The sequence below is a fragment of the Plectropomus leopardus genome, chromosome 8, assembly GCF_008729295.1.
Source record: "Plectropomus leopardus isolate mb chromosome 8, YSFRI_Pleo_2.0, whole genome shotgun sequence".
Taxonomy (NCBI): Eukaryota; Metazoa; Chordata; class Actinopteri; order Perciformes; family Serranidae; genus Plectropomus; species Plectropomus leopardus.
Window position 1 is genome coordinate 12,244,298 of NC_056470.1, and position 26,619 is coordinate 12,270,916.

The 26,619-nt window shown below is 38.9% G+C and overlaps 2 protein-coding genes and 2 non-coding genes across 4 annotated transcripts; 2 read left to right on the forward strand and 2 right to left on the reverse strand.

Annotated features, from left to right (window-relative positions):
- Positions 1–785: 785 nt before the first annotated feature.
- LOC121947535 (serine hydroxymethyltransferase, mitochondrial-like) lies at positions 786–13,998 on the reverse strand. Its single transcript, XM_042492617.1, is given in 13 exon segments — positions 786–1,815; positions 2,387–2,494; positions 2,777–2,932; positions 3,396–3,495; positions 3,691–3,853; positions 5,576–5,715; positions 6,030–6,152; positions 6,309–6,390; positions 7,467–7,667; positions 8,646–8,725; positions 12,599–12,793; positions 13,830–13,983; positions 13,985–13,998. Coding segments are annotated over 13 exon segments (1,644 nt in total). The 3' UTR covers positions 786–1,687.
- Positions 13,999–15,041: 1,043 nt separating this feature from the next.
- Positions 15,042–21,265, reverse strand: LOC121947479 (neurexophilin-2-like). The gene is made up of 2 exons (XM_042492550.1): positions 21,179–21,265; positions 15,042–15,890 (listed from the first exon to the last, which is right to left on the reverse strand). Exons 1-2 carry the CDS (start codon positions 21,263–21,265, stop codon positions 15,042–15,044), a joined length of 936 nt encoding a protein of 311 aa, XP_042348484.1.
- Positions 21,266–24,377: 3,112 nt separating this feature from the next.
- On the forward strand, positions 24,378–24,493 carry LOC121947607. Its single transcript, XR_006106097.1, has one exon. It is a non-coding gene; the product is annotated as a U5 spliceosomal RNA (small nuclear RNA).
- Positions 24,494–25,309: 816 nt separating this feature from the next.
- On the forward strand, positions 25,310–25,424 carry LOC121947605. Its single transcript, XR_006106095.1, has one exon. It is a non-coding gene; the product is annotated as a U5 spliceosomal RNA (small nuclear RNA).
- The last annotated feature ends 1,195 nt before the right edge of the window (positions 25,425–26,619 follow it).

Here is a 26,619-nt window from a genome sequence, read left to right on the forward strand (position 1 = left end):
GATACTATGTTTACAAGAATAAGATGGACGCAAGTTTACAGTGACCCTGACCACTCACCACTATTTTCTATTCAGTTCATCCTTGACTGAAAGTGGACGTTTGTGCCAAATTATAAGAAGTGACCTAAAGGTAAAGGTGCTCCTGAGATATAGAGAGAATGGGATGGACAGATGGATGGACACAGACAACCAAAAAACAGAATGCTTCTGTCTTCATCTACTGCGAGCGCAGAGGCATAAAAATGGCATCAAAGGAAGCAGGAACTTGTACGAATGGCTAAGTGAAAGTAATCTTACCTTGGCCAGCTGCTGTTTGTTTAAAACACTCACATTCTGAATATTGGTCTTCATGTAAAGAAGTTACATTTGATTGCATGAAACAATTTGTCACAGCAGCTGCCCAGTGGACATAAGAAGTCCACATTGGACAAACAAGGCATCTGAAGCTCAGTGAAAAGATATCAACTGGTTACATCCAATGTTTTTTCAGGTTGTAAAGCTCTGACTTTTGCCTTGTCACTGTTTAAAGATCATCTTTTATTTTATTTTTCTGGACAGTTCCCTGAAGCTGACAGTGAGAGTAAAAGGCCAGAGGAAATGCCAGGAGCTTAACACAGATCAGTGTTTATAATCTCTGCAGAATCTCCTCCCTCCTTCGACTATAAACAAAAATCATCTGTCTTTCTAACATATGCATGTGCATCAAATGACAGCAGATCTTCATGAGACCAAAGAAAGTGACCACAGAGCTTATGAAATGTTAGAAAATTCAACAACCATGCAAACATGGAGGATCAGCTTTTATTGCAATAAGGATCTACACTACATATATCGTACAATCTAAAATGTAGTTTATGCTGTTTAACAGTTCCCCTTTTGGTTTGTGGTTTTGTGGGTGTCCTTCTTGGCTTAAAGTAGGAAACAACGGTCTGAGAAGTGGAAAACGTATAGAACAAGTGCAGCAGCTGTTAAAGCATTAACTGCAAAATAATGTACATTACTGTGCAACACTGTGAGAAAATAAAGCATTGCTTTCTGGCAGAAAACAGGTTCAAACATAATTTCCCAAAGTCGTTAGGTTGTCATATTGTAATAGATTGTTCCACTAAATGGGCTACAGATACACTGAAATCTGCTTATGTGATATATTTCTGAAAATTACAGCAGTATACGAACCTTTAATAAATGGTTTATAATGCACTATAATGTAAGCAGATATAAAGACATTTTCAAGCTTTAATTGGCAAATATTATTTGTCATTTTATATTTTTACAACTTTGTTTTACTATAACATCATAATCTGTTTAAGTAGTAGTCTCCTTATATAGATGCATCACATGAAAAGTTGTAGTTGCTGACAAATACATGAAAAAAAACTTACAGTATATCTGTATTATCTGGCATTTTGTATTATATGACTTTATTGATCAAGCTTTGATTCATCATATTACAGTTTTAATGTTATGTGGCAAATATAAAGTCATTAGCTGAATATAGAAATGTGACTGTGACTGCTGCTGCTGCAAACTGATTAAACAAGTTTCAGCTGACGTGAACTTGACAGTGTTTAAAACAATGCTCTATTTCATGGTAACATTATCAAATGACTATTGCATTGCAGGAGTAATAAAGGTAATATCCATGATGTGGTGAGGAAATTGCCTGCTGCTCTGTGTGTGGTGTTAATCAGTGGTCAGTAAATCCAGGCATGGGGAAGGGTCTGGCGAATAGCTCCACCCGCTGGCGGAGCTCTGCGATGCGAGAGACTGTGGCTGGGTCCTCCAGCAGGAAAGACTTAAAGCTGGCCAGATTTCCTGTTGGAGGAAAAAGAAATCAAAAACAAGTTTAATGATTTAATTTTATAAATGTGTCTGAAAATATCTTCTTGTGCTGTAAAAGAATATTTTTCGTAAATATGTCCCTTAAAAACCCATTTGTTAGGGACTGTACAAAACTTACTTGGGTTGGGTTGAACATTGTGTTTTCTATTATTTTGTCCACCCCATGAGGCTATGCTAAATAACAGAAACACCTCTATATTTAATGGAATACAATTCAGTAGCACCACAAACTACATCCCACAAACACCTCTCAAAAAACTATGATTTGTTGCAGGACTGTCATATTCTTCATTATTCAGCTAGGTGTGCCTAATAAACTGGCAACAAAGTGTATATTTGTAAAAATATGAATTTGTACAATATTGCTACTATTGAAAACTTTTAAAAATGTTATCTTTGTCACGCGTCATTGTATCATTTTTGACCACATTATCACTAGTTCACATTGGTCATAAAGCATTAGAAAGCCTTCTCAATAAACAATATGTCACTATCAGTAGTGTCTATCACTATTTCAAACCCCAAACTCTTCCTCCTTTCTCACCAGTCTTCTTCTTCACATCCAGTGCGATCTGAATCCCTTCATCGATAAAGTCCACGACCTTTTCAAAGTCTGCCTCCTTGAACTGTCTGGAGGTCAGAGCTGGAGTACCTGTGAGAAACAATATTATTTTTAAATGTTAGTGCGAGGTGAAAAGAGACACATGCTGACAGGTTGACTGACAGGTCAGTGGACATACAGACAAATATGCAGACAGACAAAAGCAAACACATGACACAGACAGACACACAGATGGAGAAGAAAGAGTCAGTATCATACAGGCAGGAAGACTGACTGACAGCTTTGTGCCCAAGCACAAATGCAGCTCTGCGTCAACAAAAATCAGGAAACCAAAAATACTGTACAAACTTTAAAACTAATAATTTTGAGTACCGAGCCTGAGTCCTCCTGGAGTGAGAGCGCTTTTGTCTCCGGGACAGGTGTTTTTGTTTGCAGTGATGGACACAAGCTCCAGGACCCTCTCAGCTCGAGCCCCGTCCATCCCGCGAGGTCGAAGGTCAACTAAGACCAAGTGGTTGTCTGTTCCACCTGAGAGGAGGAGGAGGAGGAGGGATTTACTGGTTTTGTTTGTCTTAAGGTGAAATTAAATTCAGCTCAGCTCAGGGGAAAATGCGTCTGACGGTATGATAAATTGCCTTCACTCTCAACTCAAACCTTCCTGCAGACAATGATAAAGTTATCATCACTTTACCCTTAATATTGGCTTTTTTCCCTCCATTCAACTGTCAAGCAAAAGTTACGTGAACTTTTCCAAAGTCATCAAAACAGAATGCAAATGAGGTTGGAGTAAATAAAGAAGCAACCCAAAAGCCGTTGCATCAGGTACTTCCGAGTAGTAGAAATGCATTATTACTTTAAATATTAAATCTGTTTCCATAATCAGTGAAAAATAACTCTGAATTGTAAACAAACTTCCTATGCATATGTGTGGGGGGGTTATGATAAAATATGAATCTTTATCCTAAAAAGCAGACCTCAGTTCCCTCAGTACCTGACACCAGGGTGTAGCCTTTCTTCAGCAGAGCATTAGCCATGCACTTGGCATTCAGCAGCACTTGAGCAATGTACTGTTTGAACATGGGAGTGGAAGCCTGCAGAGACAGAAATGATGCTGCGTAACAAGAAAGACCATATCAGGACACTCCAGATGACTTGCATGGTTTATACATGAGCTGCTGAAATTAAGCTGGTGTTAAAAACGTTCTGTGGAGCGCTTCCCCAAAGGATTTTCTCTCTCATTTGCTTTTGCGGACCATTGTTGAATACTAATGATTAATGTTCTGGACCTGTTTGAGTGCGACGGCCACCCCTGCAATGGCATGATTGTGAGGTCCTCCCTGAAGTGACGGGAACACAGCAAAGTTCACCCTGTCCTGGAGGTCATAGGTCACCTCCCGTCCTTTCTTATCCACAGACCGCACACCTTTCCGGTAGAAGATCAGCCCAGCCCTGCAGAGTGGACAGAGAAAACTCAACTCAACTTGAAATGTCCCTTTAAAAATTCTCTGTTGACAATTACAGTACAATCCTACTTATTATGTGTATGTTAAATTGTACTATACAAAACCATACGGTTTACAGTCACACCATGTCAAATTGTTATATTCCAAAAAAAAACAATCTGTATTTTTTTCAGTTATTATAAAGGTCCAGTGTGTAGGATTTAGTTGCATCTAGTGGTAAGGCTGCAGAACGGAAACTTCTCCCGTGTGCCAAGTGTGTAGGAGAACTTTGAAGGCTGACGCACAATGTGAATGCCCTATCCAGAGTCAGTCAGTGTTTGATTTGTCATTTCCGGGCCACTGTGGAAACAACATAGCAAACTCCATGGAAAATTACCTGCTCCGTTTGTAGATATAAACGATTCAATCTAAGGTGACGAAAACACAAAGATTCTCAGTTTCAGGTGATTACAAATGAATGAAAACATATTTTACGAATACTGTCAGGGGCGTCGTAGTGAAGGGAAAAATGGGACTGATTGCCTGGGGCAACAACAAGAGGGGGGCCCTCGAGAAGCATGCAATGAAGTTTGATTTTATTTGCAATTTTGTATTTATTAATTTTATTAGAAATTTTGTTTAGTAATTAGTGCCAAAACTTAATTAAAATTGGCTAAATAAATTATGCGAAAGACTGAACTTTTTTATAAAAGTTATTGTCATGATCATGGGTTTTGTTATATTGTGGACTTTGTTTTGGGGTTTTCTGTTATGTTTTCTTGTTACTCCTGTTCTGTTTCCTGTTTTATTTTGTAGTGTCACTCCTCATGTGTCATGTCTGGTTTTACTTCCCATCTTTGTGTGTTTTCCTTGCTTAGTTTAACCTCTTTTATCAGACTCATTCGTCCTTCCTTGTTAGAGTCTTACCTGCACACCTGTTCTGTTTTAGTCTTGTTTGCTTCACCCTTGTGTTCCCTGCCGCTCCTTCGATTATCAGCCAATCCCTGTGTTTCCCTACTTTCCGAGTGTCCACCTACCCCAGCTGTGTGTCGTTCTCCTGATTAGCCCTCTGTGTATGTATACCTGTGTGTTCCTCATCACTTTGTCCGTTATTCCTGCTGTGATCCTGCCTGATTATCCTCCCTGCTGTTTCCATTGTGTTTTGCTCCTTTCTTCACCCGTGTTCTTCCTAATGATTCTGGTTTCAGTTTGTTTTTTGATTTGTATTTTCTTTTGTACACTGGGTTTTTGGCAACCTGTTTGTTTTTTAGACATCATTATCAGCATAAATGCTCACTTTTCATTTGCACAACTGTCTGCTTTTTTTCTGCATTTGGAGCTACATCTAACCTCACCTTGATAGTTATAATGGGAGCAATGTGAGGGCCCTCTCACCCCTTAAAGGTGCAAAATGATTTAGTACACCCTTGTTCTAGGATTTGTCTCTAAACTTAAGCTAAAGCCAAGTGAGTGACTTATTTTGCTGCTTAAAGAAAGAAAGAAAGAAAATGAAAAAAATCAAAAAATCAAAAGGTGCGTGAATGAAGAGAGGAATGGCAGGGGGCTGCAGACTTTACATAGAGCCCAGAATGTGGTGCTAAACCCCTGAGAATAGCTCCCTCAGTCTAAATCCTACAAACTGAATCTTTAATATCTTGACCTGACCACCATCAGCACCTATTCAACACCAAGTGAAAAAACCATTCCCACACAACATCCAGGCCCTTACCTTGCTCCACGCAGGGACTTATGGGTAGTGGAGGTGACCAGGTCAGCGTGCTGGAAAGGAGAGGGAACAGCTCCTGCTGCTACCAGGCCGCTGATGTGAGCCATGTCTGCCAGCAGGTAGGCATTAAGCTCTACACACAGCTGAAACAGTTGGACACATTTGACATTAGACACATTCATTATCATCATTCCTTTGAATTGTTTTCTCTTTTTGAGTTCATATGTATATATGTATGTGTGTGTATATATATGTGTGTGTGTGTGTGTGTGTGTGTGTGTGTGTGTGTATGGATATTTCTTAGGCTTTTTTGCCTTTATCAGAAAGTACAGTGATAAACATGAAAGAGGCTGCAAGTTGGACATGAGCATGTAGGCTTCAGAGTTCTCAGCCTATATTGGGCACACTGTCTACCAGGGGACCCCCCAAGTGGACATCATTTCGAAAAAAGAGGTACCTTCTTCATGCGAGAATAGTCGATGAGGCGAGCATAGGCACTGGTTCCTGCTATGATGAGTCTGGGTCGGAAGAGTCGGGCGGTCTTCTCCAGCTGGTCGTAATCTATCAGACCTGTTTTGGGCTGAGGTAATACAGGAGGATAGAGGATAGAGACACACATGATAGTTAAAAGTGAGTACCTTGTAATTTGTTTTTTAAAGATGAAGTAACCGTTTTCTCTGCAATTGTGGTTTACAACATAATTTCTATTTACAAAAAGTCTACCCAAATTACTCACATCTAGCTTGTAAGGCATCGATTCAAAGTAGATGGAGGTGGCTGAGATTCTCTTGGTGTCTGTCATGTAGCCGTGAGTAAGGCTGAAATGAATCAGAGTAAAACATTTCAAAGGCAGTTACATTTCATTAGAGTGCGCATCCCAGAAGTTCATCGAGTTCTTCTGCAGCATTGTGAACTTATTCTGACCTTTTAAGATCCATATTTCTCTTCCATGTGACCAGTATTATTTATCTAATAAAACATGCATATCCTCGAAACTGACTTCAGATGTCTTGATGCTTCAAACACCTTCTTCCCGCTGGCTCCTTCCTTTGATCTACAGATTCTCTTTAGTTGCTGCTTCTTGTACATTTGTGTATTTATTTACTATTAACTCATCTGGTCATGTAACGACTTGATCTTCAGTACATTATATTATACTTGTGAGAAGTAAAATGCTTTTTCATGTTGTTATTTTGTGCCCCTGGGTGTATTTTTTTCAACAATCCATTATTATATGCTAAATATATGAAACATTTCTATACATTTATATTAAATTCCAACCCTTCAAAGTCACTCTGCCTTCACCAACTCCCAGCCAGCCATTATATAAGTGTCTGGCATATAAAAGTTGCAGGTCTGCATTCATCTTTAAGCTAACTAGCGCCTGCAGCAGTAATATGACTCAGACGTGCATTTGAGTGTCAGTTTGGAAAAATAATTGTTTACATTTCCCACACTTCTGTGGTTGTAGTTAAAAATATATTCATTTCAAAGAGGGTGGTATAATGTGACAACTCCAGACCGTGTGACTAACATTTTGTCATTTACATTAATTCCTCTTGATGTTAAGTCCCATAAAAACATCCAATGTCGTACAGGAAAATGTCAGAACCACTCAGGCAATATCTCACAACATTTCATGGCACATTTAACAAAACTGTAGCAACTCATATCATAATAACTGTCAGATAATGTCAATAACATGTCTACCTAAATGCATTGAAGAACTGTGATGGCACAGCATTACATAATTACTTTTTGCCCAGAAATTAAGTCTTATTATAATTCATGTAACATCTTGTAAGAATGTGAGTTATTACATTAGTCAGTGTTAACATACACTTCACTTTAGAGTGTTGTTTATGTCACAAAAGCTCTATACATGTTCACTCACTGTCCTCCGTCAGGCAGATCCAGGCCCATAATGCGGTCATGAGGCTTCAATACAGATGTGTAGGCTGCAAAATTAGCGGGGGATCCGGAGTATGGCTGGACATTGATGCCCCAGAGATTTGGGTCCAAACCGAAGGCATTAAGCGCTCGCTTCTGACACAGCAGCTCAATCTGGTCTACAATCTCTGCTCCTCCATAGTACCTGAGAGAGACAAAAAGCATTGATTTCAAAGTGTCACATCTTATTGTATTGTATCATTTTGTATTGTTTTGTTGTGTATCGCATCACATCTCATCGAATTGCACTGCACTGTATATATGTGTATCATATCACATCACATTATGTTGCATCGCATCATGTGGCTTTGTATTGCATAGCACATTTGAGTTCAATTATGGCACTTTGGAAATAGTAGTTGTCACTCACTCCACACAGACTCAGACCTGCATATACCTAAACCTGTGCATATAGACCTAGCTTACACAAAGTAGCTAACTAATGCTAATTAGCAGGAATGTTTAAGTGATGGTAGGCAACAGCACAGTCCCATCAGTTAGGGGCCTGTTTGTGTTAGTGGAACCAAATACACAATTAATTAACAAATCATAGGCTTGTAGAACTGTTATATAAAAACAATGTATTGCATATTGCTTAAGTATTGTATAGTTTCATTTTGTATCTCATCATATTGTACTGTTACATGATGTATATCGTTACATATTGCATCATTATGTATTGTTATGTAATGTATCATTATGTATTGTATCGTTGCATGATGTATCAATATATATTGTATCACTACATAATGTATTGTTACATGTTCTATCTCCACATATTGTATCTCTAAATACTGTGTTATTACATATTGGATTGTTAAGTACTGTGTTGTTACATTTTGAATTGTTGTATATTGTATTGTTACATATTATTTTGTCATGTATTGTGACCATATGGGATTTGGGATTAATTCATGTTGTAATGTCACGTTTTGTATTGTTACATTTTGTATCGCATCTGTATTTAATAGTCTATTATGTTGTGAGGTACTTTCCAGTCTGGGAGTAAAATTGCCATTACAATAAATTTCACAAAATCATACAGTTGGTCTTCTAAAACATTTAAAAGTTTTGTTATAATTGCAACAATATATTTTGGAAAGTGCACTGGCCATGCGGTTACCTTTGTCCTGGGTATCCCTCAGAGTATTTGTTGTTCAGACAGGAGCCCTGGGCCTCGAGCGCTGCACGGCTGCAGAAGTTCTGACAGGACAAACAAGCACAGTGTCAAAATCCACAGCCACACACGGTCCTTTAAAAAAAAAGTGTATATATTCAGAACACTGTCACCATCCAAATATAACCTTTATTTACCTGGAGAGGGGTGACTGAACACCCCATGCTCTTTTATTTTTAGCAGAGCCCAGCTACACAGTAAAGCCACAGTCCAAACTTGACTCCAATATGCAATTTAGTTCAACTACAAGCATTTCTCTTTTAAATACCTATTATAAAAACAATAAGACAAGTCCTACAGTCAAAAAAGGACAATACAATCTATTTAAATCTGTGGAATGTGTTGCACAAATCTTACAAAAGGTTAATCACAGCCTTTCCTGGAAGCTTCAAAACTGAAATAAATCATATTATCTAAAAATATTTAAGTATTAGAGGTGCCGTAGTCAAATTAAAAGATGAATAAAGAGGAATCTAACTAATACTGAATCCCTGTGGGGTTCAGCACAGTGTCAAATCTCCCAAAGACACTTGAGAGTCAGAGGAGCGATGGAGCTGCAGAAAAGGAAATGAATGTAAATGAATTTTTCTTCCTGTCTCAGTCCCTTTTTTTCTCCCACCCTCACTTCTGCTCATCTTCTCTCTCTCTCTCTCCTTCCCTCCCTCTCTCTCTCTCTCTCTCTCTCTCTCTCTGGCCTCCTCAGCCGCCCCCTCTGCCTTGTTATTATACTAAACCTGTCACTGCTCAGGGATCCCTCAATCATTCCACTGGGATTTCAAACCAGTCCCTTATGTGACACAAAACTCTCTCTATAACATTTCAAAACACTATCTTGACACACACACACACACACATACACACATACACACACACACACACACACAAGATCGCCCCTCCTCTCCTGTCTCAACTTAAAATGTGGAGATCAATGGCAGAAATCAGTCAGAGAACCTAATGGGATCACTTGGCTGTGTTCCTAAATAAGAAGAAGAGAAAAAAAAACAGTGGCTCTCCACTGGGAGTCAGCCTGCAGCAGCGACTGACTGACAGCACAGGAAGATGAAAATCTTTCAGATGTCATTGTGACTGATAGTGCTGTGGATTCATAATTGCTGGAGAATAGAAGAATGAAAGCCTCTTTCTTTTCCCACAGCTTCCACTTAGATGGAATCAGTGACTTGCGAGGTGAAAAATGCGAAGGAAACTCTCTGAAGAAAACAGTTAAATTCTAGAAACTACATCTCTAGTGACTTGCGGTTATTCTGCCAAAGGAGGCTCCTCTGCAGTTTAAGCTGTTCTTCTGGCTTTCTGTCTAACATAGTGCAGTCGTTAACGCCTCTGTCTACAGGCAATTGCAAAGGATAATTAGCAACATCTTCTCATCGCCTTTATTCACAGTTTGAACAGCTGCTATCCTGCAGCAAAGACAAGCATGATTTTGAGACAAACATGCTTCACACCAAACTCCATGCAGATAATGAAGTGCATCTTGTTGACTCACTGATTACCCATTATACACATCCTGTACTGTGATAATTGCCCAGATGATCTTCACATGTAAATATATAAATTGACTGTGAATATTTGTCGAATACAATTTTTGTAGGGAAAATAAACAGCAAAGAGTTTCCAAACGCCATCATGCTAACCTTTATTTCACCAAAATTTAGCATGACTCTATGTTGTAGTCAAGACCATTAAACGCAAGACCAAGCCATGACCAAAACTTTGAGGGGGTGAGACCAAATCAAGAGGTCAAAAGATTAACAAAGCAGGGTGGGTTCCACACTGCATGACACCATTTACAATAAAACGTGGAACATACACACCATAGGTACTCCTCAAATTGAGCTGAAAGATCCACATTCCCATAAAAGCAGCCAGAGAAAACAAATGAAGATTCATCTCCATTCATCTCATTTATTGCCTTATATTGTATATAATGGATGTGTGAAGGTATACAGTAAGCTTACCAGGAGAAACGTCTTGATCAACTAGTCTAAAGAGGTCAATTTTTATTGAAATTGGGAGGAAATTTTACTTTTTTTATGAGCAAACAAATACAAAGAAACAATTAAGAGCTGAAATCAATTTACTCACCTTTATTCAACACTTGCTTTTGCACAGGCGGTTTAGTGATTACGCCTCATTTGAGGTCTTGACCAGTCTTGTGATAGATAGTCCTCTCGCGCAAATGTGGTCAATTCCAAGACGAGACAGAGAACTTCTTAAAATGGTCTTGAGACTTATCTCCAGACCAAACACGACTACTTTTTCACCACTTTCCGCCCATTTATTGATAATGATTGATTAAAAAATGTGGATTTGGGGGGCATGAACTTCTTTCGGCTGATGAAGGGGGGCTTGAAAAAGTCCATGAATGTATGTTCATAGACTGACTCGACCACTTTGCTGTCTGATTTGAAATCATACTCTAGCACATTCTCATTTATTTTTAGATTTAACAATCTGAAGCAAGTCAAAGGAAATTCACCTCAGAAAGAAATACACATGCTAAATAAATATACATTAAATATATTTTGACTTTTTGAAATGCTGTACACAAAACCCTGTATGAGTTTATGTGTCAAAACACACCTGTTGTTCCTCTAACAGTTTCACACCCTGACCCTATGTGTGATGTAAGATACTGAACAAACATTTGAACAGTCGCTTCTGATCCCTACCAGCCTGGTGGATATGGGTCATCACTGTTTACAGTCAACCTGCAGTTTCTGGGAAAGTTACTCAGGGTTAAGCAGCCACTATCTGTTATAAGAATATAGTACCAGGCTACACACATTGTTGTGGACAAAATTTCAAAACTTTTCAATGACCTTTCAAGGACCCTTTATATATGTTTTGTTATTGTTGCACTTGCCCACAGTTTTTCAAACACATCAGATTCAAACTCTATTCATACATAATTTTAGGTAGCTGGCATATATGAAGGGAGAGAGAACAGAAAAACGAACGCAAAGGGACAACATATTTGACGGTTAACAAAAGTCACAGATTGACACATATTAAAGTGATGTTACTTCAACATAATTATTACGTTACCTGAAAGGATATCCACGAAAAATTACTGTAACAATTTCATTACACACAATAGATTTCCATGACTTTTCCAAAACGTTCAATAATTTTTACTAATTTCAGGACTTTTCCAGGCTTGGAAAATGTGACTTTGAAATTCCATGATTTTTCCAGGTTCATATTAGTAAACATACATAATGGAAAACTAGAGTTACCATTTAAAGGTTTTATCCCTCGGAACACCAGTCAAGTTACACATCAAGTTTACATCCATGTCTGTGAAAATACGGATGCTTCACACACATCTCCCCCTCAACAGCAGAGAAAATCTATACAAATGAGCACATTTCAAGATTAATGTCACCAGTTCAAATGCCTCCCCTTCTGTTCCTAAGATATGTTGTTGAATAATGACCAGAAAAGTGTTTTGCCGAACATTATGATGTCACAGTTAAGTTAACAAATTGACCTATGAACTTTTGAATACAACATGCCATCACATCATCATTATATCCTATTAGAAATCTGTGTGAAATTCTGTCATAGTTAGCATATGAATTCTTGAGTCATGGCCAAAAACATGTTTTGTGAGGTCAAAGTGACCTTTAACCTTTGAACACCAAATTCCAATCAGTACATCCTTATGTCCAAGTGGATGTTTGTGACAATTTTTAAGAAATTCAATCAAGGATTTCTTGAGATATCCTGTTCATGAGAATGAGAAAAAGACGACCAGTGACTCTACATTTAACTAAGCTTACTAAGTAATCTCATCAAGCGTTAGTAATACATTAGTAGTTTTATAATGAGCGTGCATGTGAATCAAACAGATCATATAACACTCTGTCTCTCCTCTTTACCTCTGATGCAATGAGCTCCAGTCCCCGACACTGCCTGTCCTTCTCCTGCTGCAGGAGACTCCACATCTCTGGGTCATCCTGCGCCAGACTCTCCTGTCCCGTCCACCCACCGGTGCCGCTGAGGCCTCGCCTGTACGACTCCGCTGTGATCTGCCCCTCACGGCCCAAACATCCTGAAACCCTGAAGAAGAGGGGCTGCAAGAGTAGTGGATGGACACACAACATTATCATTTCATTCAACAACTACATGTCCACTTCTTAAACAATAGTTTTAAAAAATCTGTGTTTGGTGTGGACCCTGGAGAAATGTTATTTCTTACTGTTCTATTTAATAACCCAGTGTAGTAAATAAAACTTTCATGAGGATTTGATGCAACTCTCTGTAGTGCTATAGACTGTCTGTGCAGAGTTAAAGTTTCTGAGGTGTTCTTTTTTGTTTTTGTTTTCCAAGATTGCTCCTTTGGTGTCTTTTGAAAACCTCAGGAAGAGTGAGCCTGTGCAGAAACACTTTCATCACTTAAAATTATAATACTTTGCACAGGGGCTTTGGAAACAAGGGAGTTAGAATAATGTGTCTTTTGATGTTCTAAACAATCCACTAAATGAAAGGCAGTGAAAAAAACAAACGTGTTATTCAGTGGAGCAGTTACAGAAAACCGTGGACATGAAAACAGTAACGTGGGCTGGCCACACACGCAGTGACTTATTTATCAGGGTCTTGTTTGTTGAAGGCAGCTTGTAGCTGCATGATAGTTGCGTAACTACGTGTTACTTTGGCCTAATAGAGAGATTACTGTTCAAGCATAAACATATGTTGAAGCAAGTCTCCTTTCATCTTTTGTGTTCATAATGTTTTCCAAGCCTTGAGTAAATTAAGTCTTGCATAAAGCGCGCAGTGTACAGTCAACTTCCCTTCAAATATAGAAATTCTGGGAAAAGCAGTAGCGCCCTTTTTGCTTTTGTCGACTTGAGATAATCACAGTTATCACACAAACACAGTGACATTTATGTAACTGGACTGACAAATAGAAAGTTGAACACAATGTGCATCCTCAATTCATGCATTTCTCTCATGGTTGAGGTGACCTGGATTGACAAACTGACCTAGATTGCAGTAATAAGTGATTTAGTTACAACTGCTCTTAGGAGGTGAGAGATTTTTTAATGCAGATACAAGAGTATCTATGCTACGTTTACAAAAATAAAGACATTGTTTAACAGATGTACTCACCCGTAATGTTTGCCGTAATGACAGAGAAAGCATGTCTGTGACAGCTGAGGCCTGGGAACACAGAAAACTTTCCGAGGTGCAAAGGGTGAAAGTAAAATCAGTTCTGGAGGAAAGCCAAGGACATGCGTACTTTGTGTCACTGATAAAAGTGACGGCAACAATAAATCATCTGTTTCATCTCACTCTGTATCAGTTCTTTGGAGAAGAAACATCTAATCAGTCACTGTACAATGAACAAGCAAGGAATTCATTTTATAGGAAAAAAGCACTTGAAGTCCGGATTTCAAAAACTGCAGATCATTCAGTCTTTGACTAAAGATGTGTCTATTTTGTATTATTGATGAGCTTTCAGATAGTGACTATTAAATAATGGATTTCAAGTCTTGACTTTGATCAATACATATTCAAACAAAAAAAATCACTAGACACAAAGTAATATCATGGATCAAGTCATTGTTTGTTTTTGTTTCTCCCAAAACGATGTGGAGCTTTCGGCAGATGAGTTCAGGTCATAGACTGAATAAATAACGGATGTAGCTACCCTGACAGCATCCATTGATTTATGGACTGCCGTTTTGAAGCCTTGAGTTTGACATTTTGGTCGTCGCCATCTTCGTCTTTTAGAACCAGAAGTGACCATATTTGAACAGGAGGCTGGCACCGTGGAGGAGCGAAGAGTGGATCTGACTGAGAAGCTGAGGACACCGTCAGGACAGCCCATCCCTAAAATAGCCCCGCCCATTAAATATGTGTAGCTTTAAGTATTAATAAAATGTAAAATGATAAATTATTGAAAAAATCACCCCGTGTACAATTGTAATGGATGCTGAAATTAGCTATAGTGACAAAAACTGTTTCTTTTTTTTGTGGACCAGGCTATAAACATGTTTATTATGCTGTACAGTTTGGCATTTTTACATGGGGACTGACTCTGTTTTGGAGCCAGCCTCAAGTGGCCATATGATGAACTGTAGTTTTTAGCTTTTCCACAGATGGCTCCATTTTTCAGTTCAGAGGTTGCCGCTTGATTCAGGCAACACAAAGCTCACATTATAAATCTTCATCTCATTAAGATATTAACACAAGTTTACTCACTGACATGTTGTCTTCAACAGCATATAAAAAAACAGTCAATCTTGAACCTATTTTGAAAACTGAACACGTGATGTTGAAAGATGTATGACAAGTCAGTGTTTGATTCCTCAGAATCTGTCATCCGAAGTGCTGCTGGTTCTGCTCGGTCTGAAAGTTGTGATCTGGACAGACTTTCTGCACCAGCCTGTAATCGGTGCCGGTGAAGGCGATGAAGATGCATATAACCTTAAAGGGTTTGGCGCAGATCCAGGCTGCCTGGGACTGGGTGTTTTCTGAGTAGCAGGTCTGCCCCGGGTCATACATGCAGGGCTTGGTCTTCTTGGACCGGTTGGTTCTTTGGTACTCGATGCGGCAGTTGAGTTCACTCACCATCATCATGTCCTGCTGCTGCTTCTGCTGGTCTGGAGAAGTGGAGCTGGTAGACTGAGGTGGGCTCTGGAACTGGGATGTCAGATCTGGAACCAGGACTGAGTTTTTGGTGTGATCGCTCGGAGCCACTGGATCTAAAACCTCCCATCCTACAGCTTTGGAAGGTGGGACGATGCTGACAGATATGTTCCCCAGACGGGATGAGTTGTGGCGGAAGTAGACACTGAATGTGCCGTTGATGTGGTCCACGATTTTCCCCGTCACCAAGAGGCTAAATTTCATTGTTTTCACATTGAAGTAAAAATCACCCCAACCTAGGATTTTCTTGCCCTTTATGGATGTTTTTGCGGGAGGTTTGGATTTAGGAGGAGGGCGGTACAGATACTGGTCTAGGGCTTGGGAGAAGTTCTGAGGCCATCCATACGGGCCGAGAGAGCCATAAGCAGGTGTTTTTTGTTTGGTGGAGATGATCTGTAAGTCTTTGAAGATATGTTTAACTTTCAAAGCAGCTCCCACAGTGTCTCCTGTGCCTCCTTTCTCCTCTCTCCATTGCTGGCTCTGAAAGTCCAAGTCCAAGGGCTTGGCTGTTTCTTGGACCTGTGGAGAACAAAATGTAAATTAACATTTTCTTGCATACCTTTAACACATAGTTTTGCAAATTGTTTTGTTTTTATCTTTACATACGAAGACATTTGTTTTTGCTGTAACTTAAACACAATGGAGATGAAGGTGCGTTGTTTGTGGTGCTAGTTTGTGGAACTATACTCTGCCAAAGTGGCTATTTTTTAAAAAACCCTGGCAGGTTTTTTGGTCTATCCAGAGGAACAGGGACACTGTTTCTGGGGTGACATGTTGCTGTTGACTTTCTATGCTGTTAAAACACCACAAAAAAAACTCACTATTGTTTTGGGATGGATGCTGATATCTCAGGAATAAATATCTCACAACTCAGGCAAATAAGACCTAACCTCTTTACATAACCAGGCAGTAGTAAGTGAAAATAATATATATATTTTTTTTTAATAATTATTGCTGTTGTTATTTTGGCGAACCAAGTCAGTGTTTGATTTGTCCATTCTGGGCTACTGTAGAGGAACATAGTGAACTGTGTGGAAAAGGACCCACTTCGTATGTAGATATTAAGGGCTCATTCAAAGGTAACGAAAACACAACTATTCTTGTTTTCAGCTGATTCTAAACTAATGAAAACACAGTTGTAAATATTATATTCCATTTCTGTCAACAGATGCCTCTAAATCTTGCACACTGGATCTTTGAAGGACAGAATAAAGGCCCAGACGCACTAAACCATGATCAAAGAGCTATTGGTGACAAGGGCAAACTTTTACACTGCCTCATGTTGCATGTGTCTCCCCCAAAAAGTAGCACTTAACCACACGACAAAGACTTCAACCAACAGCCAACTAGCATATATGTTTTGTCCCTGCCTAAATACAAATAGAGATATGGATACAGATACAAACACAAATATAAATACAGAGGCACACATTCGTTTTTGTCTCACATCTCAAGTTTGTTTCAGTCTCACGTCCTCTTGACTTTTGTTTGCTTTACTCACTTCTGTTTATCTTCTCGTGTGCTGAGCTGAACTGCAGATGTAAGTGATTGCATTCACCGAGGGGCTCTGCCGTCTCAGATGCCAATTCAACATGCTGAATCAGCACAAAGAGCTAACAAAGGCTGACTAGTGCTAACGCTGCACGACACACCACAAAAATTTTGGTGACAGACACTCACAGACGGCCTGACATTGACCAATGGCCAACCTTCAGCTTGGTGTGTCAGGGCCTTTAAAGGAAAAGTGGACCTCATGTTTTGGTAAAAAGTGAAATCCACTTCATCTGTATATGTGCAATTCATCTTTTATCATCTTGCTTTTCTATGGTACCATTATTCTTGGTCCAGTTTCATTCCAATAGTAGACAACAAAAGCAGGACACTTGATAATTGGTTTACAGTTTTAAAGGTTTGCCAGGAATTTCTGATGGGCCTCATTCAAATCACAGACACATATAATTTCTATTATTCATTTGAACAGAGTGTGGCGTCTGTGTCGACTTGAAACCAAGAGAGTTCATAGAGGGGCCAGATACAACCTCAGTGGTAATGGTTAATGGCCTGTAAGATAAACTCTGAGAACAACACTATGGCTGTCTTTATATCATTCCACATTCTTTAGAAGTACTTTTTTACTTGTAGATTGTTTTGAGAAGTTCATTCATAATAAATAACAGCTCTGTGGGAGAAGAACTCTTTAGTCAACAGCTGCCAACTCCAAATACAATAAATACAGTATCACAGGAATCTGTTTTGTGTCGAATGAGAGAGAGGAACAACCAGAACGACCGCAAATGAAGGACAGTTTCACTGTAGCAACATCACGAGGCAGCAGAAGATCGATTAAAATAATTATGCTCTGATGTCCTCTGAATGAGAACGACTTGAATGTGATCAATAGGTCAGCTACTTCAGGCAAGGACTACAGTGATGAGGAGCATGACCACATTCACACACACACGCTCACATTCATGTTGCCATTAACACATTTTAATTTGGCCATCCTCCGTCACGCTCTCCCTCGCTCCCTTGTTAAAACTCTCAATCCTGTTTTCAATGCGACCTTGATGACGGACTGAATCTATGGGCTTATTAATCAATAAGACACAGAAACAACAACCAGGTCACTGCTGAAGAAACCACAGAGAATCAATAAAATAATATATATTGTACATGTAAATGTATATTATGTATGAAAAGGCTAAAAATTTGCAAACTGTAGCACCATCCTCTCTATACTGAGCTCCCCCTGTGCTTTCTTAACTGTCTTAAAATCCTTCTTCTTCCTTTTCACCTTTCTCCTCCTCATCATCATCTTAAATATCCCAGTTTCCATTCTTACATTGATTTGGATTACTTGAAATTAATAGGGGATTAAGTTTTTACCCAGATTCACCTTGTCAGGTTATTATTTCATACGAAGAGCAGTTCATGTTTTATTCACTTAGTGTAGCTGTCATTGCATTTCTCTATTGTCACACACATCCTCCTCCTTCTTGTTACCATCCCTCATATTTCTGTACAAACACTGTCTGAAGGTTTCTCAATACTATGTATTCATTGCTATAAGACAGTAGAATACACCTATAAAACACAAAAGCATGCTTAACTCCTGACTATTCCTCTCAATTAAACAATAGCACTGCCTAAAGAAGTGAAAGTGCATGTTCACATTGATGAAACAGCAGATAATGAGCCAGGCAGCAACCTGCTCAAACCCCAATAACTTCAGCCATTAATGAAGCTGTTAATGTAGATGATATTTTTGAGATTCACTGCACAATTGACATGCAGGGCTCCCATATGTTTGAATATAACAAGTGTGAAGACACAATCATAAAATACCAACAAAAATCGCTTAGTAAAGTGTAAAAACTAATGAGGAGTCGGGAGAATACAAGCGTCAAAGACTTTATTTTCTCTGGTTACACACTTCCAGTTTAAAGTGGAAGTGTGGATGCAGGAGTCAAAGTTTTTTGTGTCTCATTAAAGTAGGACTGGGCTATATGGAAAAACATCACAATGTTTTTCACGGAATACCTTGATATTGATAATGTGACAGTATTGTAGGGTGTACTATTTCACAAAACATTTACACCAGTGTTGTAGTTAAGACCACCTGAAGACCAGCGTTTATCACGACCGCGATAAGACAATGACTTACGGATTGAGACCAAGTCAAGACCAAAACCGGTGGCAGTCCCACAGTGCATGATATGTAAACCACAGGCATGCCTTAAATTGATCCGAAAGACCCACATTCCCATAAAATCACTCATGGAAAACATTTATTTGTGTCTTTTATTGCCATTTAAGTACATATATATGGGTATGTACAAGTGTGCAGTGAGAAATGTCTTGATAATATAATCAAAATGCATTGCAGAAGTGAATTTTATGTGTGGTAGTTTACCTTTGTTTTCTATGACCAAAAAGGTACAAACACTAAGGAGCTGAAATCAATTTATTCAATACTCCTTTCTCCCACAGGCAATGTCTTTGCAGTTTTGAAATAAAATCCAGAGTCCTCTCCGAATGAGCCTGAGACAAGACCAAGCAAAAATGCAGTTGAGTCCAAGTCCGAGTCTGAGACGAGACTTTCAGAAAGTGGTCTTGAGACCAAGACTGATGTAAAGTACAACACTAATTTTGATGAGATTTTTGATGCTTGTTCATGAAATAATAAATATAAAAAGAGCAACAACAGTCTTGTAAGTTATAAAAAAATTACACTACTGTACTGTACTGCAGTCATTAAAACCAAGAAATAATAACCCATGCAATATTACGATATCCAAAATCTAAGACAATATCTTGTCTCATATCAATTTATTGATATAACATTGATATGCTGATACGAGCCCTTCTCTTTAATGCTGAGACAAAGTTGGGCCAAAAGTTTTGTGCACTCGTTTAGGAATTGATTTTCATTTTCATCATAATGTGTCGAAGGCAGGCGGAGGTTTACTGCTATTCTCCCCCAGATTTCTGAATAAACAGCTCCAAGGATATCATTATTTCTCAACAACAAGTGGGATTCACATCACCCTGAGCACCCCGGCCCTGTATGCCAATCTTTGTCTTCTCCTGTAACCAAGTGAGCTCCAGCTGTGCCTATTGTTACAAGCCCAGATCTCCAGCTATGTGCTGTTCTCACCTACCCTAATTGGAGCCCACTGTGTGACAGCCGTGTCATTGGCTCTGTGTCAAGATGCCAGCACAGTGACTGCATGCTAGAGTGGATGCACGCGCAACACCTGTGCAAAGGCACCTGCAGAGGCACAAAAACTGAGAAACGGGAGAGCTGTAGCCTAATTGCATTTTAAGGAAACTGAGAATATTTTTGCCATCGGCTCAAAGGATCCTTAATGTGAGCGTTGGGTTTTTCCACGACTTAAACCAACAACAACAACAAAAATGAAATGACAATGTTTCTTTAGCCCTGAGGGGATAAAACTTTTTTAAACTGACAATGGCTGCACAATCATTTAGTTCAACTAGTAAAGCACAAAATTATGTTGCTCTGAGGTTTTAACCTGACAACTTCAGTGTTAAAAATACAGATGTTGCAGTCGGCTGTTCAATGAAATTAAAAACAAGAGAGACTATTTTATTACAGTTATGCCTGAAAGAGAATAACAAACCCCCAGACTGGAACAAATTAAGATTTTGAGGATGGAGCAGACCCATTGTGGCTGAAGTTCACCCTCTAATAGAGGGGTTAACTTTGATCAAGTCCCAAGACAGTCTCTACTGAGACAAAGTCTTTAATTCAGAGTTCAAATCACATCTAAACAAAAGACCTGCGCAAAAAAATTAACTGGCTGAGTAAAAAAAACATGTGGCAAACTTTTCACTGGAACATTTTTAAGATTTTTAAGTCAAGTCTCAAACTTGTTAAAACTACCATGATACTGATTTTATTTTTGGATACAAATGATTTCTTTCTGTCTTTTATCAACAGAACAGTTTCAAATCTTTGTGAAATCATTGATGCTGATTGGTTATTTATGGATTCCCTTTATCATACAATCATGCAAATTCACGAATTAAGACAAAATAAATTAATTTAAAAAACAGCTAAAAAAAAAAAAAAAAAAGAACAGTGCTTGATTTCGCAGCAATGCTGCAATATGATGAACGGTGAGTGAACTTAAAGTGAGGGAATTTGAAATGAACCACAAATGACATTCATCTGCATAAAAATAACAGTTTCTGGGTTCCAGTTTAAAAACACCTTGCGTTAATAATGAGCAACACAACCTCGGCAGCAGAGCACAAAGCGACTGTTAGCTGATCACACTCACCGCTGAAGGGAGAAGCCACAGACAGGTGATGGCAAAGTTCAAACACAGCGCCCTCATTTTGCAGCAACAGCAGTAACGTTTCTCCATGCAGAGAACCGGAGCGTCTCGAAGGCAATCTGCCCGGCTGAGTAAGTGGTGATTTACTGAGTTAAAGCTTACACTCACTTCAAAAGTAGCGAAGACACTCCGCAGTGAGAGACTCGAAAATCCCCTAGATGTGGAGTGAATACTCGGCTCAGTGCCCCCCACCCCCCCAACACACAACTCCCTCTCTCTCCATCTTTCCTACCTCCCTCTACCCCTCCACACACACACACACACACACACACATGGGGGCACGAACGGAAACCACATGACCAAAAATTAAAATAAAGCAACTGCCCTCGGGGAGGAAAATTGTGCTCAGTAAGAATTAATCAAGGGAGAATAATACGAATTTGTAGCAGGCTAATTGGTAATGATTGTAATAGAAACAATGTCACACTAAATATTCACACACACACACACACACACACACACACACACACACACACACACACACACACACACACACACACATACAGTCCTCCCTGCTCAATTCCACCACCTGGCCGGCCCTTATAAGACTCATCAAACCGGGGAAAGGCGCTCTCAGGCGGGCACAGTTTGACAGCCCTCCCCGCTGTCCCCGCATACTGTAGCCACGGGGAGGCTGACAAAATGACAAGGGCTCACACCGGGAAATGTAAAAATCACTGACAAGTCTGGTGAGATTCTGCCACCGCCTCAGCCTATCAGCGGAATTTCAAGCCAACAAATCACTGCAAATACGAAGCAACCAGACAAGTAGCCTATTCTTTAAAAAAAAAGAGCCTGTGTAAATACAGAAACAGATTAAATTTCTAGCTCTCCCATATTCAAGGCTACTCCACCTTAACATTTTTAAGCAAGCTACGTGCACAGCAGCATGGTTGTGAGAGTGTTCAAATTTTTCCACTGAAGACATTTCTGATAAAATGCATTATTAAATAGACTTTTAACTGCAAAGAACAATCATAAACGGAAATGATGGCAGCTCACAGGCAGCCATCTCTGATTGGGGTTTAATGGAGTCAGGGTTGTGGGGTTGCATCTTGTGAAATGGGTTGAAATTCTAATTTTCATGTAGGCCTATAAGGTGGGGAGTATTTTTGTGGCAGCAGAAGGCAGAATCTTTGAGGATGCTGGACAGCTCTTCATAACGCAGTGATGCCATATTATTTTTTCATAAAGGAAACAGATCTGCTCTCAAAAATATCTCCCACTCCCTGTTGGTGTTTTCAAAGTTATTGATTTTTTTTTGTTTTTAGTTCTTGGGTGTTGTGTGCAACATTTTGGTCACCTCCCTGCTGATAAAAAAAAAAAAAAACCCAGATAAAAAACAGCTTATGCAGGTGGCTGGTTTTAGCTGGTTTTAGCTGGTTGAAGATGGTTTAGATGGTCCTGACTGGGTCAGGACCATCTAAGACCATGGTCTTTGATGGTTTGACATGCTGGTTTGACCAGCCTATCAAGCAGTGCACATTTATCTTTATGCATATCCCATTACAGATTTGACTGATTTATGGCCTTTGCTTTCCGTACTTCCCCCTCAAAAAATGATTATAATTATTATTGCTTAGTAGTAGTAGTAGTAGTATTTCTCCAAACTCAAGGAGACTGATTTGTTTTCCTCTGTTAAATTCTCACTGTGCATTTATGTCAAATGTAACAGTGGAATGATTTCAGTCATTATTTATTTATTACATATTTTTACTTCAACAACTGCCTTTTGAAAATAGAGTTGTTGCTTTTTTTGTTCATTCTCACTGACTGGATTGCAAAAAAGTAGCCTAACTCGTGTGTAAGGATGGACGTCAAGGACGAACCAATTGGTGTGCTCGCGATCAATGGCGCTGCTCGTGATTGGCCGGACGAGTGTGTGGGCGGTAACAAGCGCCCGCGGAGATCGCTACTGCGCAGACTCCGGCTTTACGTGACATCAACAGTGCAGGATGACAGCAAACATATCTGGCGTCATTGGCTTCACATTCGTACAGTTGGGGTAAGTACAGACACGTTGACTATGATTTAAGCATACATAAAATCGATAGCAGAGGGCATTCGGTAGTATCTGTTTCGCAAACTAGCAGCATTTATGCTAAACAGGTTAACGACTAGGACGGGAGTTGTCTCTCGGCCTGCATGGGTGCAGCGCCACCCCATGGAAATCGTAATTGAGGGTTACATCAGTGTATTTTGTGGTAGGTAACTTCCTCCGACTGTGAAAGGCTATGAAAAGCAGTGCGCTACATTTATAAATTATCCTATGTACATGCTGTAGTTGGCTTGAGTGACAACCATATAACGTAAAGTCTCTGTGGTGCGTGTGAAGTTGGTGTCACCCCTGTAAAAGCCATAGTGTTCAGTTGGCAATAATATTAAGAACACAATAAAGCCTTTACGTGGCAACACCTGTGTTTGCAAAATCAAGTTATATCTGAAAGACAAGTGATTAGCATAGACTTTTTGTATTTATGTTTTTTTGTTTTTGTATTTTGTATTTATGCCAATGCTGTGGGCCCATGTTTACGTGGGTTGGCCTCGTTTGGCAAAATAAATACTAACACAATTTAAGTTGCGACTACATCACATAAGTAAACTTGATAGGAGCTGTCTAGAATGGAATCAAAAGCTTCGTTTCTTAACTTTTTCGGTTTTAATTATACAAACAGTTATTTTGTTCAAAGTGAATATAAATAAGGAACTATATTGTTGTAAAAATGTTGGGTTTTTTTTAAACAGACGTTGTCATACAGCATGTGCGTAACTAGAAGAATACCTGACAGTTATATATCGGATATTCTCTCAACACAGATCGCCTGAAACCGTAGATTACTCTCTTGACACGAATTCAATCTTTGTTTTGTGTGCGCGCATGCGTACTAGTGCATGGTTGAAGGCACGAGAAAAGTTAACTACTACGCTACTACTTTTTGTTTACAGCATTTCAAACCCTCGCTTTATTCAGGAGTCCTCTAATATTTTTACAAAAGTATAAGGAATATTTTTTTTTTATCACAGAAGTGGTCATAATCGTATATCGTAAATATTTCGACAATGCCTCAAGTGTAACGTGAACCCTAACTGAGAGTCGTATGGCGGCGAATCACTTCGGCCACTTCCAAAGCGACAGGACAGTACACTCTTGTTTCACTTCAGATCGTATAAATCTTTCGCCTTTTACTAAAGATTTCCGTGGAGAGGAACAATAAGAGTTTTAAATAATTTTTTGATGCCCCTGCGCAATGTGGGGCTTCTCTATACTTGTCAAGAGAAATTAAATATTAGATGCGTTATAAATGGATATGATGGAGACGTCGCAGTTCTAAAGTGCTCATTGTGCATCCATCTTTTTTGCATAAGTGTAAGGAAATGTTCTTATCTTAGAAGTGCTTTTAACCATTTTAGAGCATGGATGTTTTATAAGAAGCATTAAGTATCCAGACTTCCTTATAATACATCCGACTCGAGGTCTGCGGTCGTCATACTCCCATAATGCATAGCGCGTGTGTGGCAGTCACATAACAGCTATTTATCACCACAGTTTTCGTGGTGCAGTTATTGGGGTCTTTATCATTTATATATCCGGATTTCAAATAATCATGGGTTTTTGAAAAAAAAAGTGTCTTTATTTGGGTGAATTCTGTGCTTAGTACTATTAATATTCTAGACTGGAAACATTAGTAGTGTAAATTGTCAGTGTACTGCTGCTTGTGCGGATATTTCATAATTTATTAATGGGAGATACGACACAAAGACTACTCAAAATATAGTGCATTGACTTTATAATTGCTACTAAAAGTAATTTAAAAATACTTTTAACTCAGACCAATCCATGCTTAAAGGTTTATGTTTTCTTTCTTTTCACATGCATGTTGTCTGATTGCAGTCTGTAGTCTGAGCTGGTAGGGGGAAAAGTTTCATTGTTTATTGGAAAGAGTGTGAAGTTATATTTGTGAATTGAATACACTGTTCCCAAACATTTCGATAACGCTTCAATTTAACTTGAACCGTAACTGAGAATCGTGTGGCGGCGAATCACCTCGGCCACTTCCGCTGTTCAGAGTCAGTACACTCTTGTTTCTCTTCAGATCGTATAAATCTTTCGCCTTTTACTAAAGATTTCCGTGGAGCGGAACAACAAGAGTTTTAACTAATTTTTTGATGCCCTGCTTATTGCGGGGCTGCTTTATCTTTGTGAAAAATAATATTAAAATCTGTTACTGACGTTATGTAAAAGGCCATTGTCATGGGCGCGAACAGTAAATAATACGGAGATGCAGCGGTCGTGTACATCTGTATTTCTTAAGTAGTACCATGATAAATTTGTGTTATTCCAGAAGAAAAAGCGTCTTGTTCTACAGAGAATAAATGTCTCCCTCTCTGCTCCAGGGTATAAGCTTAACTGGTGTTTTGTTGAATCCGAATAGCCACGGTGTTGGCAGTGACATATGTTTAGTCAAAAGTTTTAGGCTCGTGACCGTTTCTATAATTGGTTCGTGTTGTTAAGGCTGTGGACACTCTGTCATTGCTCAGGGGTCCATGTTTATGTGATTAGGATTAATGGCCATGACAGCCATGACACAAATAACTGATGTCTTGTCCATATCATCTTAGTAAATTCATCCTTAAAAACTTGAGTTTGAATTGGTTTGAATTCTTTCAAAACACGGGGAGAAGGCAATGGGCAACTTCACAAGACATGGCCCAAGCATAAAAATAGTTGAAACAAGTAGCAACAAAACTCACCTGCAAGTAAGACAAAAAAAAACACAAAAAAAAACAAAACAAAACGCAAAACTCTAAAACAAACGATAAATGTAATCTAAAAAAAGTGCTGAAACATAATAATAAATATAAAATTGTTATAATAAAAATTATTTTTCAGGAATCTGTTCCTCTATTCTTTGGGATAGTATTCTAATAATCACCCCATTTTTTTTTTTTTTTTTTTTAAACTAGTTCTTAAATAACTTTATTGCTTTACAACTTTTACTTATTTCTAGCAGTTTAATGGACAGTTATTTCCCAGTTGGTCATTTCTTTTTTTATTCGTGTTTTTGAAAGAAATGAAACCAAATTGGTTGCAAAGGGTCAAATAGCTTGTGAGAGGCATCAAAACGCACTATAAGACGATTGATATCCAGCTTTCAAGGGGTTTAGAAACTGTGTTCAGATGATGCAGCTGTCTTTATGGCTGTGTTTCTTTGGTTACAAATGCTACTTTTTTTCTCAAGCGCAAATAGAGTTTGCTAAGGTGTTGTGGTAAAGATATTCATTTGTTAGAACCTGTCATAGTGTATGCACCGAACTGTAGCCGAACAGTCGATAACTCTCTTGACAGACATTTAACCTTTGTGTACTCTCTGTTTTATTTTTTA

Excerpts from the sequence above, each read along its gene's own strand:
- LOC121947479 (XM_042492550.1), bottom strand. The coding sequence starts at position 21,265 with ATGGAGAAACGTTACTGCTGTTGCTGCAAAATGAGGGCGCTGTGTTTG. Across the intron at positions 15,891-21,178 it reads TGTGGCTTCTCCCTTCAGCG|GTCCAAGAAACAGCCAAGCC; the intron begins GTGAGTGTGATC and ends TGTTCTCCACAG.